The sequence below is a fragment of the Saccostrea cucullata genome, unplaced genomic scaffold, assembly GCF_032062105.1.
Source record: "Saccostrea cucullata isolate Sc308-1 unplaced genomic scaffold, CSIRO_AGI_Scuc_v1 ctg846, whole genome shotgun sequence".
Taxonomy (NCBI): domain Eukaryota; kingdom Metazoa; phylum Mollusca; class Bivalvia; order Ostreida; family Ostreidae; genus Saccostrea; species Saccostrea cuccullata.
The window spans coordinates 33,741-53,700 of NW_026927703.1; the positions used below are offsets into that span (position 1 = coordinate 33,741).

Here is a 19,960-nt window from a genome sequence, read left to right on the forward strand (position 1 = left end):
TCAGTGAATCGTAAGATTTGTATATTACGGTATTTGTCAGTAATGTGACAATTGTACAAGTTATTTATCAGTTATGTGACGAACTGTACAAGTTAAACGCATGTAACTACACACGTTTCATACCTGGACGGGCGAAGTGTGACAAATGGTTTAAAACTAATTAACAATCCCATAGCGTTAAAAATGTAGAAATTCTATCTGGCCCATCGATTTAACTACAGATATTTGCATGCCTGAAATGGCGACAGGAGGAACAACACGATCTAGGCATCATAAAATCTTATCTTAAAACCAGGAATTTTTAACAGGTCATAACTGAACCATGACGGAATTGCAAAGTAAAAAGTATTGGATAGATAAGGAGTCTTTTTTAAATGATAAAATAAGCACTGTCACTATTATCCAATCTGTTACACAAACTTTTCTAATAAATGAATTCCGACTCAAGTTGCCGCGTGTCCTCATTTAAGGCAGTGTTCAGTTCATATGCTGTAGGGTAGTACTCTTCGTTTGACATTCCTTTCGATGCACGATTCTGTTCTGTCATACTCTTAGAAAATGATCTTTCATTCAAAAATTGGTTTTCCTCTCGACGGAAATCACGTGGCCTGCGGGGCTGAGAATCGAATCCTCCAGGTCGCGGATAGGCGCCGTACGGGATCTCGGAGCTGTAACCTCCCATTCCGTTCTCTAATGGTTCATCACTATCCCGATTCTTCTTCTTGCTTTTCTTTCCCTTCTTTTTCTTAGGTTTCACATCAGTAGGATATCGCATAGGAGGCGGGACTGACCTTGATCTCCCAAAACCATAAGGCGCAGGATAGATAGGGCCGTACACCGGGTGAATAAAGGGGGTTGGTGGGTATCCGGGATACACCATTCTCGGAGGACCTCGGATGTCAGGAGACCTGCTTCTCCGACGCCTGCGTTCGTACATATCACGTCTGCTCAATCGCTCTCGTTTCTTGTCTTCAAGATTCATTTCATAATCACGCGGTGGCGTTGGGGGTCGTTGTCTGGGTGTTGATGGTCTGTGTCTTGAAATATCACTACCGGAGTCTGAATCCCCGTTTGCCATTCTCTTTGGTTCCGTGTTATCTGGACTGGATTCTCGTGATGACGTAGATCGGCTCCCGGACCTTTGACGTTGTTTTGGCCTCTTTACAAAAATTGGTGGAGGTGGACCATACATCATGGCTCCAGGAGGAGGCATACCCATTGGTGGTGGCGGACCATACATCGGTCGACGGACCATGGGTGGTGGCGAAAAAAATCTTGGTCTTGGACCAACCATAACTGGCCGGCCTGGTGCCATGTAGGGGGGTCTTCCGGGTGGACCCATAACACGTGGACCAGGGATAACCATTGGTGGTGGCATAGGTCCACCTCGCGCCGATATCGTGGGATGCTGAGGGCGCATTGGCATTGGCCGAGGTGCTCTTGAAGGTCCAATATCAGAATAGGCTTTCTCGCCTATCTTTTCAATGTTGTATTTTTTAACCTCTGTTTGACCGCCGCTGTAGAAGTATCCTTGTGTCGGTACTGTGTCATAGAATTCTGGCGCTGCATCTTTCACTTTTTCTACTGCTTCCCCGGTTTGCAGATGCACTTCGCTAAATCCGGATGCCCTAAAATCGTTTTTTCTAACACTTCCGTTTGGCACATTTCCGTTCGGAATACCCCCGTTGGTAGCCGGTTCGATTCGAGCACTTTGTGGAATTTGAGTCTGGGGCTGTGCCACAAATGAGTTCCGATTACTTGTTGGTCCTTTCTGTTTGTATTTGGCATCAACAAATTTGGTTGCTTTCACTAACTCCAAAGCATCTTGGTCACTTGCACACAAAAATCCATGACATTCTAACACTTTCCTGCCTTTGGTCCTGCGGGTGATTGCTGTGAAGACAGCAGGGTTTCTGGAGTTCGAACCTCCTGCCTGTTGTGATGTAAGCGAAACGAACTTTGACGTCATTTCGCCCGTAGATCCATTGACAGAGCGCACCTGTCGGACGGCCGCGCATAATGTCAGAGAAAATATCGGAAACAGAATCACGGTACCAGTGTCACCCACGTACTGAATCTGTATTCCAGACGGCAGGATGCTGATCCACGTGTCTATCCCCTGAATCTGGGCGTTGTCCCCCACGGGGTACCTGTCATTGAGGGGCTGCTGTACAGCTTCCAGGCCCTCTGTCGTCTCCAGGGGGACAGAACTCCCGATGTACAGAACCCGCTTGCGAACAAGCACTGGTTCTTCTCGTTGTATCACCATTTTGTCAATCTAAGGAAGAAAAAACACAATGTTATGCGGAAAATATTCTTAACAAACAAAATTTCTCTCACAGGCCGTGACGATATTTGATATAGAGTGAATCTACCTGAATGGTTTTGAACAAGAGGAGAGTATCGTGTGTGCGATTCACATCACCCGGCAGGGGAACGGCCAACTGATACCGTAAATAACTCAGGTGAAAATATTCCCCATACCTGTGTACACGGCGGTCACCAATCTGGAACCATTCTGGTAATCTTTTCTGTTCCTATTTCTTCTGGAAGTCTTTGGACACCGAATATATTTCTAGTCCGACGTAAACAAACGACTGACACCCTTACACACGACAAATCACAACAGTTTGGGTCATTTAGTAGTGTGATCCGGACAATCCGAACCACCTCTACACTTATTGTTATGCTAAACTTCCAGTCCGTTTGTAAATACGACACGCTATGCAAATCTCTTTTCAGAACCGGTTTTGAGCCCAGACTATTTTTAACCAACTTCAATAATCACCCAGGCATAACACTTCAGAGAATTTCTAACTCCAGGATGGAAATTTAACTCCTTTAAAGTTTACGAAAATTAGAAATTCCCAACAAACAACAGTCCCCGATAGACTGGTGACAAACAGCCGTATTCTGACACAAACAGTAGCGAAGTCGATCGTGGGTTATTGATTGATTGCAAGAACAATACACAAATATTTCCTGGCCCGACGATTTTATGCAGTTTTGTGGCGGTTTTTAGTCCTCGAGGTGAAATACAGTGATCGGCCGTCGATCATTTTTAGTAAATGTCATAATCTAATTATATTCTGAAAAATGTCATATTCACGATCCGAGACTCATTAACCTGGGATTAAATTATTTCATTGCCTGCTATATAAAACAGAGAATAGTGTAAATGCGTTTTCTATGTATAGAAAAAAGGATGTATATAGTGCAGCTAATCCACCACCCCCTCCAAAAATATAGAATTAAAAACAAATTAGATAACTATTAAAATAAATAGAAATTGAAAATTCTATATTGGTTTATGTATTTTATAAAGATATTATTTTTCTCCCAAAAATTATTGACAATGTACTTTCTCTACTGCTATAGAAACATGATTTTATTACCTTTTTTATTGTTACCTTAATGTTGGAGAAAATTGGTGAATTTGTCATAGTCCTAAGGTATTTTGTAAAGAGGTCCACAATGTAATATTTTTTATATAAATTTATTTTAAATATACACATGTATATAATTACATTTTTTCAATGTTTTACAGTTATGTAACTAATATTTCCTTGTACATGCAAAGGCAACTGAAGTGTGGATCACCCCACCCCACCCCACACCCCAATAATATAAGTATAACTGAAGAGCATTTAATTTCTCAAAAATATGAGATTTACCTGTCTATGATATCTTTATGTTTTTCCATGCAACCAGATTACACAATTTTTTACGTTTTATGACGGTTTCGAGATTGACTTTGTACGGTATAATAAAAAGATACACAAAATATGGATGTGATTGACGGGAATTTTTTTAAAGTAGGGGGGGGGGGGGGCTATCGATCCACACTTGAGGAGTATGTCGTACATGTATGACTTTGACCTTGTTCTATGGAGAGGACTTATTCAACACAGCCTGGTGTCATGTTCTATTATAATTATTCATAATATAATTTGTTTTTAAATTAAATAACGATATCCTCCCTTGATCCCCCCCAAACCACTTTTAAATAAATACTCATATAGAATTTTATTCATATACACTGTACGTATGAAACAATATCTGGCTTATCTCCCCTGTTTATGTATCATGCAACACTTTCTGATGTAAGTATTTTGTATCATGTATTTATGTGACTATTTATCAGTGTTTACAATGTTTTTTTTTTTCTTTTCCAGATAAAGGCCCCTAAGTTATCAAATACTTTTTGAATTGAATCACATGCATTGTACTTCCACTGTTGTTTTCAAAATTGACTAAAGGATTTTTTTTTAAATCTTTATCACTGTTAATGTATATACACTAAATGGTAGTGATTTTAGACAACAGAGACATACGCGGGGAAATTAATATGATTTTTCATTTTCATAAAAATGAAAATTCATGGGGCACTGAATATTCAAAAAATGTAAATGCATATTTCCATGATTTTTCTCCCTGATTTAATATAATTTGCTACATGTTTAAATTCAAATAAATTCATATTCCCATGTTTTTATTCTGAAAAATTTCATTTTATAGTACTTATGTTTTAAATTTTATTAGGGAAGAATAAATAGGTACTTCTGGTTCGAATTTTAAGTTCATACTGACTACCCGACTGAGCATTTACAGGGCTTTATATTTTTTAAAACAAAAATTAAATACATGTAAAAAAAACTTGTTTTGTACATAGTCTAATACAGGGAAGCACTCCTTTTTCCAGCAAAAGACACAGTCACCTGACGTTACAATTCCATGCCACAGCGTATTAGGTAGGGGTCACTTTTATATGAGAAAAATAAGTAACGTCTGGTGCCTGTGCGAAAAGGGTTGAGTTGTAACGCAACTTGTGGCAGTGTCTAACGAAAGAGAGGTAACTCTAACTTTGAAAACATGAAATTGATACAAAATTTTAAATTTATTTACCTTTCCTTGAATCTCATTGTGAAAGATAAACGCGTCACCCGTGCTCAATATTTCAGAGAGATAACCATTCAGAATTGCCTGTTTTCCAATATTTGTAGTAAGCCCAGATAAAACTAAATCTTACATTAATTTGACTTACTAGTCCTCTTACATCATGAATACATGTATTATTAGTTACATAGTCTTTTAGTGACAGGGTATGGGATGATACCTGGTTAGTAAATTTCATACCTGGCGAGGCGGAGCCGAGTCAGGTATGAAATTTACTAACCAGGTATCATCCCATACCCTGTCACTAAAAGACTATGTAACGAATTTACCCCACCGATGTAACATTTACGTTTTATCTGTAGTTTTTAAATGGTTTTCTCTGCTAAATCCTTCATCGCGCTTATACTGTGCCCATTATGACGTCACGTTTGTGTTTGTGACGTAATACATCGACCGGGTATAGATTACAACTGACCGGGTATGGATTTACAACTGACCGGGTATAAGAAATCCACCGCCTTCACGTGACAGACTTCAACCAATCGTAAGCCAGGATTTCACGGAAAAATCGACAGAGGTGGGGTAAATGTATGTACATGTAAAGGTCTAAACCATAATAATCCCTGTCCACTATTTTATCAGGAGAAATATTGTAACTCCAACCCAATTCCAAAGAAAAGGGAAAACAAAGCAGAAATCACTATCCAATTGTCCTTTCTAACATATTTTACTTTCTCAATTTAAAAAAAGTAGTCATGTTGCAGATTTTATTTCATTAAACAAAATATGCCAAAAAGGACTGTCACCAACAATATCCTACAAACTATTCATGAAATGAATACTTATAAATAATCGTAACCATTTTAAGATCGAGCATTGCTGGAGGTCCTACCGGTCTCCATAGTTTTGATTTTTAAATAATATAATGACACTGAAATGAATACCATGCCAATTCCAAATCTTGGCTGAAATATGGTACTAGAGATAATAACAACACTTAACATTTAGGGATAACTCTGTTTCATCCAATTTTACTTTTCCAGTGGTTCTTAACGGGTATAACCTAACCAAGTTTATATAAACAGTTTAACAGAAAGAGAGTGATTTTACAGGTGTCTTTTAAAATTTGTTTTTGATTTGATTTTTTTTTTTCGTTTCTGCTTTACCCGCTGCATTAGTGAAATAAATAAGAGTTTAAAACACCTTTTAATAGACGATTAATTTTTATTTTATATTCTATTTCATTTCTAAATATCCCCGTGTCATTGACAGGCCGATCTCCTCTAAATACTGCAAGATTCCGATCCTTGTTTTTATTGTTAATATACGAAATAAACCACTCCCATGTGTATCTGATTTTTTTATTGTATTCAACCATACTTCTCACGTGTTTAACATATGTACAGAGTAAAGCGCTTATTCGACCAGATTGAAGCAATAAAATTCTCTCACCTTTCACAAATATATCTAAGTGCATCTTATCTATAAATGCACTTTTAGGAAATATTATGTTTTATATATTATCAAGAAAATATCATTTTATTTTTCACCAGTAAAACTTTAAATGGATCGAATCGACTTTATCGTCAAAATTTTCGCTGAAGGAGGCTGAGGGGGGCTGTCAACAAATTAACCATAGGATATAACTTAATTATTCTGTCAACTATCATTTGGCAAAGAAAAATTTCATACAGTTTTGTTTTAAAATTTGTCTATTTTTGTATATCTTTATAATTGAAGTTTATATCGAGCTCTTCTTCTAAAGGAGATCAATATAGTCTGCATGCAAATGTCCATGACCACCCCGCCCTCTTAATTCTAGCATTTTTGATACTTTTTTTGGTACCTTGTTGTAATGAGTAGAAGCAAGAGATTTCTTGAGAATATAGGGAGTCCAGTTCAAACAAAGATGGTATACTCTTGTCAAGTGTAGTAAAAAAAATCCCAGAATTCCTAAAATGCTTCTGATTCCTTTATCATGTATGGAGTTTTATGAGTTTCTACATGAGAGCTTCTCTGAACACCAATAAATTACATAAGTCACAGAAATTACCTAGAATTACTCCAAATTTAATACTTAGTCTCCATCTTACATATTTCTATCATTTTTTATTTGTTCCACACCTATAACTCAAGACATAGGTCACAAAAGTTAGAAAAAAGTCAGTCAATCTGTTTTTCATCTTGAAAGAATTAGGTATTTACTACCTTTCTGACATATTTTTACATTTTAATTATTATTAATTATTCTAAATAGCACAATTCTTGTCGGAATTTAAGTTTATGAGCAGAACTATAAGGTAAAATATGCTAAGATACGAGAATGTATCAAAAGATGTGTATTAAAACAGAAAATTGACCAAATTAAGTGGCCAACTTGAAGTCTAAAATCTATGAGAGAGAGTGTTCTAAATGTACTGTATTATAGATCAAAATGAAAGGGCGGAGGTTAGCGGAATTAAGCTGAAACAGTCTTCAGTTTCCATTGACAGACACTTGATAATGTCTGGTTACAGGATGTCTGGGGCAGGCTAGAAACTTTGTCCTCTCTGCCTGGGATACGGCAACTAATATACATATACTATACCGGTATACATCGTACTCTCTGTCTTGGATACGGCAACCCATATACTATATACATCATACTCTCTGTCTTGGATACGGATACCCCTCTGCTTCAGACATATCCTGCTCTCTGAGTGTGATCAGCTTGGGATCGAAAATGTAGGGGTAATGATACGCACCCGTTCAACTTACCGTTTGTAACACGCATACCCTTTTTCTTAATTTAGACACAGTCTACTCTCCGAGTGAGATAACTTTGAATCCTCACCTGCTACTTACACACAGTGTAATATCTGCCAGTATAGGCTAGTGACACGACTCATTCTCTGAGAGAGTTAAGGTTACCCCATATAGGCATATGCCTCATACACACCCAACTTTCTGATAGGCGCCTACACGAATGCTACAGACGCATCTTACTTGCCGAGTGAGATACATGTAGGCCTCTTCCTATGCTACAGATATATCTTGCTTTCAGAGCGAGTTAAGTTAACCCTTTTGCTACGAATACAATTTGTTTCAGACACAGCTTTCTCTCTTGATTAAGAGATAAGCCTACAACTACGCTAATTAACTTGCTCTCTGAAAAAAATACTACACTTATACCCTTCTCTCTCTCTCTCTCCTATGCTACACATACCTAATCTCTCTGAGTGAGATACGCCTGCTCCTGTGCTCCACACACCTAATCTCTCTGAGTGAGATACGCCTGCTCCTATACTACACATACCTAATCTCTGAGTGAGATACGCCTGCTCCTATACTACACATACCTAATCTCTGAGTGAGATACGCCTGCTTCTATACATACCTAATCTCTCTGAGTGAGATGCGCCTGCTCCTTTGCTACACATACCTAATCTCTCTGAGTGAGATACTCCTGCTCCTTTGCTACACACACCTAATCTCTCTGAGTGAGATACGCGTGCTCCTTTGCTACACACACCTAATCTCTCTGAGTGAGATACGCCTGCTCTTATACTACACACACCTAATCTCTATGAGTGAGATACTCCTGCTCCTATGCTACATACACCTAATCTCTCTGAGTGAGATACGCTGTTCCTATACTACACACACCTAATCTCTCTGAGTGAGATACTCCTGCTCCTATGCTACATACACCTGATCTCTCTGAGTGAGATACGCCTGCTCCTATGCTACACACACCTAATCTCTCTGAGTGAGATATGCCTGCTCCTACACACACCTAATCTCTTTGAGAAAGATACGCCTGCTCCTTTGCTACACACACACATAATCTCTCTGATTGAGATACTCCTGCTCCTATGCTAAACACACCTAATCTCTGAGTGAGATATGCCTGCTCCTACACACACCTAATCTCTCTGAGTGAGATACGCCTGCTCTTATACTACACACACCTAATCTCTATGAGTGAGATACTCCTGCTCATATGCTACATACACCTAATCTCTCTGTGTGAGATACGCTGTTCCTATACTACACACACCTAATCTCTCTGAGTGAGATACTCCTGCTCCAATGCTACATACACATAATCTCTCTGAGTGAGATACGCCTGCTCTTATGCTACACACACCTAATCTCTCTGAGTGAGATATGCCTGCTCCTACACACACCTAATCTCTTTGAGTAAGATACACCTGCTCCTTTGATACACACACAACTTATCTCTCTGGGTGAGATACTCCAGCTCCTATGCTACACACACCTAATCTCTGAGTGAGATATGCCTGCTCTTACACACACCTTATCTCTCTGAGTGAGATAGCGTGCTCCTTTGCTACACACACCTAATCTCTCTGAGTGAGATACGCCTGCTCTTATACTACACATACCTAATCTCTCTGAGTGAGATACTCCTGCTCCTATGCTACATACACCTGATCTCTCTGAGTGAGATACGCCTGCTCCTATGCTACACACACCTTATCTCTCTGAGTGAGATACGCCTGCTCCTATACACACCTAATCTCTCTGAGTGAGATACGCCTGCTCCTATGCTACATACACCTAATCTCTCTGAGTGAGATACGCCTGCTCCTTTGCTACACACACCTTATCTCTCTGAGTGAGATACGCCTGCTCCTATGCTCCACACACCTAATCTCTCTGAGTGAGATACGCTGTTCCTATACTACACACACCTAATCTCTCTGAGTGAGATACGCCTGCTCCTATGCTACACACACCTAATCTCTCTGATTGAGATACACCTGCTCTTATACTACACATACCTAATCTCTCTGAGTGAGATACTCCTGCTCCTATGCTACATACACCTAATCTCTCTGAGTGAGAGACGCCTGCTCCTTTGCTACATACACCTAATCTCTCTGAGTGAGATACGCCTGCTCCTTTGCTACACACACCTTATCTCTCTGAGTGAGATACGCCTGCTCCTATGCTCCACACACCTAATCTCTCTGAGTGAGATACGCTGTTCCTATACTACACACACCTAATCTCTCTGAGTGAGATACGCCTGCTCCTATGCTACACACACCTAATCTCTCTGATTGAGATACACCTGCTCCTTTGCTACATACACCTTATCTCTCTGAGTGAGATACGCCAATCTATTCTTAAGACATATCTTGCTCTCTGAGTGAGTTTTATTTATTAGTATGTTCTCTCTTAGTGAGATTCGTCTACCCCATTCTAAAGACACATATTGCGCCGTGATTGATTTAAGATATGCCTTTCAGTATGTTAAAGAAACATATTTCTCTCTGAGTGTTATACTTCTACCCCTATGCTACCAACAAATCTTAAGCTTGCTTCTCCAAATGCGATTCTAGACTAATACGTCTATCCCTACGCTACAATCTCATAATGTTCTCTGCACGCGCGGATTTAGAAGGGGATTGGAGGGGGGGGGGGGTCCGGATCCCACCCACCCCGTGAATTTGCAAATTATTGTATGCATATACTAAATCAAGTAAAAGTGACATTGGAACCCCCTCCCTCTATGTGAAATTGGTATGAAAAGACATAGGTCTGAATCTTGAAAGTCAAAGATTAACCCCCTCCCCGGCCCAAACCACCCCCAGGATATAGGTTTTTTACGTTTGGGAAATGAATTTATGTCGGGTTTTTTATTTTCTTGGCTTGAAATTTCTTTTGACTAGGGTCCCCCCCCCCCTGGAAAAGTTCCTGGATCCACGCATGGTTCTCTGAGTGAGATCCATGTACGTCTATAGATCCCTTTGCTACAGACACATTCTGCTCTCTGTCTACAGGGATCTGATTGTACGTATAATTATGGCACATTAATCATTAATTTCGGGGTATATATTTTTTTGCCTTGTCTATCTGTCTGTCTGTTTCTCTGTCTGTCTATTTATTTGTCCGCAAAGACTTGACTGAACCTTGCACATAACTTTTGAATGGATGGGGCTATGGCTTTCATATTTCATCACAGCTTTATTCCTTGTGACTTTTCTTTGGGTACCAGCAAATTTGACCTCTTGACCTTGGCCTTGAAAGTTTGACCCAATTTGACAATAAAAAAAACTTTTTCCTTGGCCATAACTTTTGAACAGTTGGTGCTAAGGCTGTCATACTTTCATACTTCGCATGTGTATTCACTTTGAGGAGACCTTTCAATGGGAATAGATATTTTTGACCTTTTAACCTTAACCTCAGATTTAGATAAACTTTTAAATAACTTTAACCTTGGCCATAACTTTTGAACAGAGAGTACTAGGGTTTTCATGTTTCACGGGCCGGGTGCATTCCTTCTGACAAGATCTTTGGATACCAACAATTTTGACTTTTTGACCTTGACCTTGGAGTTTTACCTGCATTTGACATACTTTAACCTTCGCCATAAGCTGCCATACGGGGGCATCACAGTGTTTCACAAACACGTCTTGTACTGTATACTATTGGATTGATCAAAGGCTGACGGTTTGTCTTGTAGCTGAATTTTATTGATATTTTAATAAAAAAAAAATAAAGTCTGTTATAATTAAATCAGCGTCCATCCGCGCACCTTCTATTCGAATTCCCTGAATAAGTGGTTTAATATATTGCATTTCATTTGTTTTTTAGCTCACCTGAGCCGAAGGCTCAAGTGAGCTTTTCTGATCACATTTTGTCCGTCGTCCGTCCGTCTGTCTGTCCGTCGGTCCGTCCGTCTGTCCGTCTGTCTGTCCGTCTGTAAACTTTTCACATTTTCGACTTCTTCTCAAGAACCACTGGGCCAATTTTGACCAAACTTGGTACAAAGCATCCTTGGGTGAAGGGAAATTTAAATTGTTAAAATGAAGGGACATATCCCCTCGCAAGGGGAGATAATCAAGAAAAGACAAAAATAGGGTGGGGTCATTAAAAAATCTTCTTCTCAAGAACCACTGGGCCAGTAAAGCTGAAACTTATGTGGAAGCATCCTGGGGTAGTGTAGATTCTAAATTGTTCAAATCATGACCCCCAGGGGAAGGGCGGGGCCACAATGGGGAATCAAAGTTTTATATAGAAATATATAGGAAAAATCTTTGAAAATCTTCTTCTCAAGAACCACTGGGCCAGAAAAGCTGAAACTTATGTGGAAGCATCCTGGTATAGTGTAGATTCTAAATTGTTCAAATCATGACCCCCAGAGGAAGGGCGGGGCCACAATGGGGTATCAAAGTTTTACATAGAAATATATAGGAAAAATCTTTGAAAATCTTCTTCTCAAGAACCACCAGGCCAGAAAAGCTGAAACTTATGTGGAAGCATCCTGGTATAATGTAGATTCTAAATTGTTCAAATAATGACACCCGGGGTAAGGGCACGGCCACATTGGGGAATCAAAGTTTTACATAGAAATATATAGGAAAAATCTTTGAAAATTTTCTTCTCAAGAACCACTGGGCCAGAAAAAGTGAAGCTTATGTGGAAGCATTCTGGGGTAGTGTAAATTCTAAATTGTAGGAATCATGTCCCCCGGGGGAAGGGCGGGGCCATTATAGGGAATCAAAGTTTTACATAGAAATATATAGGAAAAATCTTTGAAAATCTTCTTCTCAGGAACCACTGGGCCAAAAAAGCTGAAACATATGTGCCCATGGAAGGATCATGGGGTAGTGTAGATTTCAAAATGTCTAAATTATGATCAGTGGGGTAGGGTGGGGATGCATTATGTATAACAAGGGTGAAATCTCGTAAAGAACAGAATGGTCAAAGCTTCTCAGGTGAGCAATGTGGCCCATGGGCCTCTTGTAATTGGTGTTAATAAGAATTTGTCATATGCTTTATACCAAATTGTTGTCTTTCAAATACAAATTAAAACTTGTTAATTTTAACGAAGATATACCTTTTTTATTTTATAAATGTGTTTTTATAGAGATTATATAGGTCTCAAAAGTTCTTAAAAAGAATTACGGTGTATTAAAATGAATCTTTAACAAATACCCTCATCCTTAAACTGGCAATAACTCAAAGAATTAACAATAGTTGGCCATGGTTTGACCGCATTGTCAATCAATCGAACTGGCGGTTTAGCTCGGTAGGCGTGGCGGCAGGTGTTAAATATTTTTGGTATTTATCAGAAATTAAAAATTCTAAATGCATTTTGCCTCAAGAAACCATGCAGCAGAATAAAAGGATATGCTTCAGACCGTAAGCTTAATTTCCATGTTCATGTGGAGACGTGTCTCGCCTTCCAATGTGAGGTGATTCTGACCACAAAGGTGTTTTACATTATTGTCTACGCTTCCCTGAAAAGTTTTACAAATGTACTCCACCCTGTACACCAAGCTGATGATAAAGGTAGAACTCTAAATTTTAAAATGTTTATGAAATCCAATTGCCTATAAAGAGTAAAAAAATTTAGGACTGTAAAACTTAATACGTTTGCTTTTAAAATTGTCCCATGTGTGTTTATGTGATCGTATTGTGCTAGATCATATAGGATTATCTCCGTTCATCTGCCAAGACCGGCGGTCATTAGTGTGCCCCCTGATGGCGGTTACCGAGGGTCAGTGTATAAAGCGGGCCTCTAATGGACCGAGATCTTGTCTAGGATGAGTCAGAGGAGGGGTTAAATGATCCACAGGGCGACAGAACCGGTCCTCCATTGTTACTCTCTACAGGCCACAGTACCCACCGTGCGGGGATCGAGTAATGGGCTTGTGTCATAGAACAGGTCTACTTCTCCATTTCAATGTACCCTCTCACTATATTTATTAAGAGACCGAGGAGGGTATTCTTAGATCACAGATCTCTGTTTATGGTATATTGGTGAAGTCTTTATGTACAGTGTATAAGCTCTTGAAGAATATCTCCGATAAAGATTGACAATCAATCATACAGGGCTTCTAGGCTTTCCACAAATTTAGACCAATAACTTAACCAAATGCTTCTGGTTCCATCTACGATCAAGAACACACAAAATAAATATATGCATTTATTGACTCTGTCTCTGTATCATGCTTTTGTCGAATCGTCATCTTAGAAAAAAATACTGATATAAACTTCAAAAATGAACTTTTCATCCATAGTGCACAACAGCTGTGAAAATTATTATTCATTTACCTGGGCAGTAATGACTAATGATCACGTGAAAGTACGATAACACGTCAAAATAATTTACATTGCACTGAAAGCAAGATTAAAATAATCCATTGTATACAATTTAATGTAAATCCTCTGAACATTTGAAAACCATATATTTGATTACACAATACATGTATGTAATATAATTACACAAAGCAAAGCAATTTGTAATAATACAATGCATTTCTTCATAATAAATTCAGCAGATAATATATAAACCTACAATTAAGAATTAGATTGATTAAATTGTATGAAGTGTCAACACAGCTGATAATACGATAAACTGTTGATAGATTGTGTATTAGAAAAAAATAAGCCATTCAGGCTAAGGACTTAGGAATAGGCAAAATATTTCTGTGGTCGGATTTTAATTCTTCCAAAGAACTAAATCTTATTCTCAGATTTAATAAGTGCTGGTTAGAAATACAAAAACCACAAACATAAAAATTTCACTAAACATTATAACTTAAAAATTTCTTATATTTTTTCCATCTACAATGAAAATAATGTTCTAAATGTGAGCAATGTGATGCTAGTATTTTCCTATATTTAATTTATCAGTTGACCATTAAAGTTTGAAGAACTTAGTGAAGGCCTTTGAAGACCACTAAGGTATGTAGAGAATTGTATAGGTAATCGTTCACGGTCCCCAAAAAGAAACTAAACAATCTATACCCCATTTTTTAAATACAATGATAAGTGTACTTTTCGCGGGAGAGCCGTAAAATCTTTGATACCCGATATTAGGGCTACGCACTAAACAACGTCTGTCTGCAGTACAACCATCATAAACAGATAATCAAAATATCCCCAGTCAAAGGTTGAATGCCCGATTTGATTTTAATATCAGTTTTTAAATTGCAAACAAAAACACGCAACTGGCCTTGACAAGTTCTGGCAATGTTTCTGCAAAGTAAAAATCCAAAATTCAGATTTCAACCTAATAAAAATCCCGTCCAACGTAACGTGTGTACGTTCACTTCACTAGATAAGTAAATGCATCCTGATTTAATAGATTTACAAGAAACAGTCCTGAAATAACCGTTCGCATCCATACACGGTTCACGGAATTGAAATGTCCATACACGTATTATGAACAATATTTTGTACAAGCACCTTGTTGGAATCACGTTCGGATAAAGAATCCCGCTCCATTGGAAGATCTTGGTGAAGAGGGAGAATGGCCATTAGTTATGACCGCTTCGTTCACCTTATTTTGATTCAGGTCCAGTGTGGCTGGTACCGCGGCCTGATAAACTGGTCCCCTGTGGTGGTGGTGATGGTGAACAACATAGGGTCGACCTGTAGAATGGACCGAGTGAGGGCGCTGGTACACCCTCTCGATAGGCTTCTGGACGTTGGTGGATATTGCTTTTTTCCTGTAAACAACGGATCCTTTAGGGACTGCACTGTCAAAATGAACATGAACTCCATTCGGAGCCCCTCGTAAACTTCCCTTTATACTTCCGTCAGTGCTTGTATAGCTGCTGGTACTGTATAAAGCTGTTCTTGGTCTAGTTGAACGACCCACTCGACCACGTAGCATAACGTCATCCTTCCAAGACTGGTAATTTGTTGTGCTCGCCCGCAGTAATTCCGGGCCGTCCGGCTGTGTCTGTCGGAAAGTAGCTGGCAGTGTCGCAGCGCGCTTTTCCGGGGGTGGAGGGAGAGTTTTCGATGACGCTTGGACTCCTAAACTTCGATAGTCGGGTACAGACACGCGGACCTTTGGGCCGTCGTCGTTCTGGACTTCCCTCAGTTTAACCTCTTCTTCTTCCTCATCTCTGACAACGGCATCGATTGGCTCCAGTGCCTTGTTCACCGTCAACTCGGTATCAGGTTCTGTCCGAAATGACTCAGTCTGAATTTCCTTACCACTCTTGTCATGGAAAACTTCAGCACTTATTCCTGTGGATTTCTCTAGCATGAATTTTATTTCTCGCAGTTCGTTAGATAGATAGTTAAGTTCGTTCTGGAATGATTGGTTGGAATCCGAGGTCTCGGACACATTGTCAGAATATCTCTCTGTTCCTGGACCGGATGCCTGGATTCCGATATTGTTCTGACTTTTACCTTTTCTGTAAACTTTTTCCAGGATAACTTTCTCTCTTGGAGATGAGGGTGGCGACTTTTCTGCGCGAGTTTGAATCACCATTTTTGTGTTTCTGTTTTCGTCAGGTTTCGACTGTCCATTAACGATCGCTACCTTTGTATGTGAGTTTTGAATACCTCCATTTGGTTGTGCAGTTCCCGTCTGCATGTTAACTATAGTCTTTAATTGTCGCTTGTTATCCTCGTGTTGTTTAGATCTCAATGTCCAGTTTCCTTCGTCTGACCTTCTTAATTCAATGTTATACCCTTCCACTGATGTCATAGACTTGCGCACGTCTCTATAATACTGTATAAAAAGCCCAGCATCCAACGAATTCTCACAGCGGTACGCCAGAATTCGGTACTTGTGTCTCGGGTCTTTTGCGATCACCAATAGACAACTGGGATTGTGCTGATTAACAGTCATGAAGTACAGGTCAGTAAATGGTACATGATCGTACAGAATCTTACCCTGTAGTAGGTTTGACACAAAAACACGGATTCCATCCCTGGCCATGCACAGTTTGACATTTTTGCCTTTCTTTCCCTTAACCAGCTGTTGGATTTGGTTGATCACGGTATCCGCTAAAACACTTTGACGCCATTCCCCCAGGTACCAGGCCTTTTTCTTTAAATACTCTTTATCCATAGTTATTTGTTTCACGTTTATCACAGATGTGAAGTCGTGTCAGTCGTTTAATATTTCTGTTAGCACACAGCCACTAACGACAATCCAGGATCTCTTTTCAAGGAACACCGCTCTCCAAAATGTCACTTCTTCTTAGATGCAGTCTCTGGAAAGATATTTAGAAGATAAATTTATCATATTTATTCTCGTCTTTTGACAAAGACATCTTATCATCGCAACCTTCAATGATCCAGCAGAAATAAATATAGCAGTTTAGAAATTCGCCAAAACCGGTTTTGAATTAATTTCGGATAAGACTGTTTTGATTGACAGGGAAAGTGGGCTACCCTTAAAACACAGCGTCAGGGGTTCACTCGGGGCCACGAATGTGAATTTCCGTAAAACAAAATTCAAATATTTCCGTAAAGTATTTCTGAAGTATTGTTTAACTTCCACTAAATGAAATAAAAACAAACAAACAGCAGAATACACCTTGAACTGTTCAGTGCCGCAGGTATCGCTAGTGACGCTCACAACAGGCCGTGCATTTTTATTGATCAAGACTGCAGTTTTATTTTAAACTATATCACATGTCAGGTGAAGCAAGAAAATCACTTCTGTTCGTCAATTTATGCTAGAAATAAAATTAACATTTAACCTTTACTTTCTGTCATCTTCGGCGAGGACGCGCTTCATTGGACAAAGCTTCAACGTGGGTTCTTATTAAAATACCTGTTCGCTACGATTTAGAAATTGTCAATAGTCACCTATGTAAAGGGCATTTGGTAAATTCCATTATAAACATTTCTGAAATACACAAAGAATTAAGGATTAATAATTCTGTCGATTTTTTAAAACCATGGTATTTCTCGACCAACTTTATTTTTAAGATTGTCAGCTGATATTTGATTACTGTCAGTGGCGTAGCATCTTTTTTGAAAGTGGGGGGGCCAGCCGGAGAAAATTTATTTTTACTTACCTGAAAAAGTTGACAAGCAAAAAAAAAAAAAAGGGGGGGGGGGGGAAAGTTGAAAATTGCCCAAAGTCGAAAATCCTATTTCGTGGGGGGGGGGGGGGGGGGGAGGCTTACTTTTTTTCAGTGTCAACTACTTTCAGTACCAATTCTAATACTTCATTTTCGGTACATCACTAAAACTGGGGGGGGGGGGCAACCAGGTTTTCAATTAACATTTGCTATAGTATAGGTAAGGTTGGGAAAAAAGTGGGGGGTCCAGGCCCCCCCAGGCCCCCCCGGTTGCTACGCCCCTGACTGTAGATTTAACCCTTTATTACAAACACCCCAAAAAAATCAGGATGTAATGGTAGATATTGAAATAAAAATCGAGATATTGCTCCAGTCTTATATTTATTTTGTTGAGGCCAAAAAATGTTATTTCTAGTATTGAATCTACAAAATAAATATTTGTTTAGTTTTCCAAAATTAGAACTTTAATGCACGAACAAAGAGAGAAAATCTCGGCTAACGTATATCCATTTTCACCTAGAAAAGTCAATTGCACTTTCTCTTACTATATGTAAGCGAGATTGTTTGGACGTTTTCACAATGAATATATGTAAACAACTTTCATATATGTATACAGAAACCACAAACTAATTAGCAACAATAGTCATTCTTCATATCGTCAAATTAACATAGGCAAAATAGGGTCCAATCTTGAAGCCATCGCAGAAATTACAACTACAGTGAGTGTAGGCATATAATCTAAACGTGATTTCAATAATATTTCACAGAAATTTCTATTTTTATTAACCAAGGCAACCCATTCATTGAAATCAATGACTGATAAAACTAGTGCTAGTTGTAACGGGAACCGTTACAGATGTTCCCCAAACGCTTCCCAACTCCCTTTTGGTGCCATATTCCCTGTAAGCTTCATTAAATAAGACAAACTCTGTGCATTTTTGCTTTTAACAACGTTTTCCCAAAAGGATACCAATTATATTTAAATTTTTGCATTGCACCCCAGCGCATGTGAATGCATGTGAGTTATGACCATATCATCTTGTCTACACTATCTATATATTTTAATATACTATATATTAAAGCATTCCATCCAAAAGTAATAAAAATCACTCATTCAAGTGTATTTTTAATTCTACTCGTTCTAAATGCACACACGTGCGTGCACGTGCATGATGACCATACCTTCTTGTAGGAGTCCCTTACATCGATCTATGTTCTAAATCCCATCCGGTTCGGTAGAAAAACAAGGGAGTTATAGCCATTTCAAGTTTCAGCCAATCAGATTGCAGCACACATGCATGTGCGTGATTTCATGATTTTTTTCTCTACGATATTGTAGGTTATCCTAATGCATGACTATATTTTAAATTTCAAAGAATTTTGTCAAAAAACAAAGGATATATAGCCATTTAAAGTTTCAGCCAATCAGATTGCAGCACGCGCACATGCGCATGCTTTTATGAAAATTCTTTTATATCATGCTGTAGATCTTCATAATGTAGCACTATGCTCAAAATTTCAAAGGATTATGACAAGAAACAAGAAAGATATTGAGACTTTAGTTTCAGCCAATCAGAGCGAAGCGCACGTGCATGCGCGTGAGATCTTGCTATTTTGACCATGCTATCTTGTCTATACTTCTAATGTATCCTTACATTATGAGTTTCAAAAAATTTCATCAAAAAATAGAAAAGTTACGGCAATATCCATTATATTAGTCATTTCACGTGTTGCACGTGCACGCTCTTGCAAGCACGTGCGCGCAAAATGACCTTGATTCCGCAAATCTACATAACATGTCTACTGACCCTAAAAAGGTTTTACCTACATCGGACGAACAGTTTACAAGATCACTCCCGGACAAAAAAGTACCCAGGAAGAAGAAGAAGAAGAAGAAGAAGAAAAATAATAATAACTAGAAAGTCTGCTATTGCAAGCAATAGCATATGTCGCCCCGTATTGGACAAGACTTTCATTTTTATAATCACTAAAACAATGGTCCATTAGCTAAGCTTTGACAACCATCCAGTCGTATGATCAGTTCTTTCCGTTAGAAACGGAAGACCTTAATTGGGTACATCCCACTCATTATTTTTAGAATCTGTAGGAGAAGAAAGTAGTGCAGGAAAAGAATTACAAGTCCAAAATTGCAGACTTGCATACAAGAAATTGGGCAGATGTACTGCACTGAGCCTCATACTTGTTAATTGGCAGTATCTTTCCTACCAAAAAAGCTTGGCAAATATTATTTATTAAGAAGATCAGCC

General features: G+C 38.8%; 1 protein-coding gene across 2 annotated transcripts in view; it reads right to left on the bottom strand.

Annotated features, from left to right (window-relative positions):
- Positions 1-13,826: 13,826 nt before the first annotated feature.
- LOC134275297 (uncharacterized) overlaps positions 13,827-19,960 on the bottom strand; it is a 29,308-nt gene continuing 23,174 nt past the window's right edge. Inside the window, exons 1-2 of one of the 2 annotated variants that reach the window (XM_062757573.1) lie at positions 17,056-17,317; positions 13,827-16,874 (exon numbers count right to left, since the gene is read on the bottom strand). In XM_062757573.1, coding sequence (XP_062613557.1) covers positions 15,116-16,729 — 1,614 coding nt within the window. In that variant the 5' untranslated portion in view covers positions 16,730-16,874; positions 17,056-17,317 and the 3' untranslated portion in view covers positions 13,827-15,115. Of the gene's footprint in view, positions 16,875-17,055; positions 17,318-19,960 lie in introns of those variants that run through there. The other variant, XM_062757572.1, reaches the window with a different exon arrangement.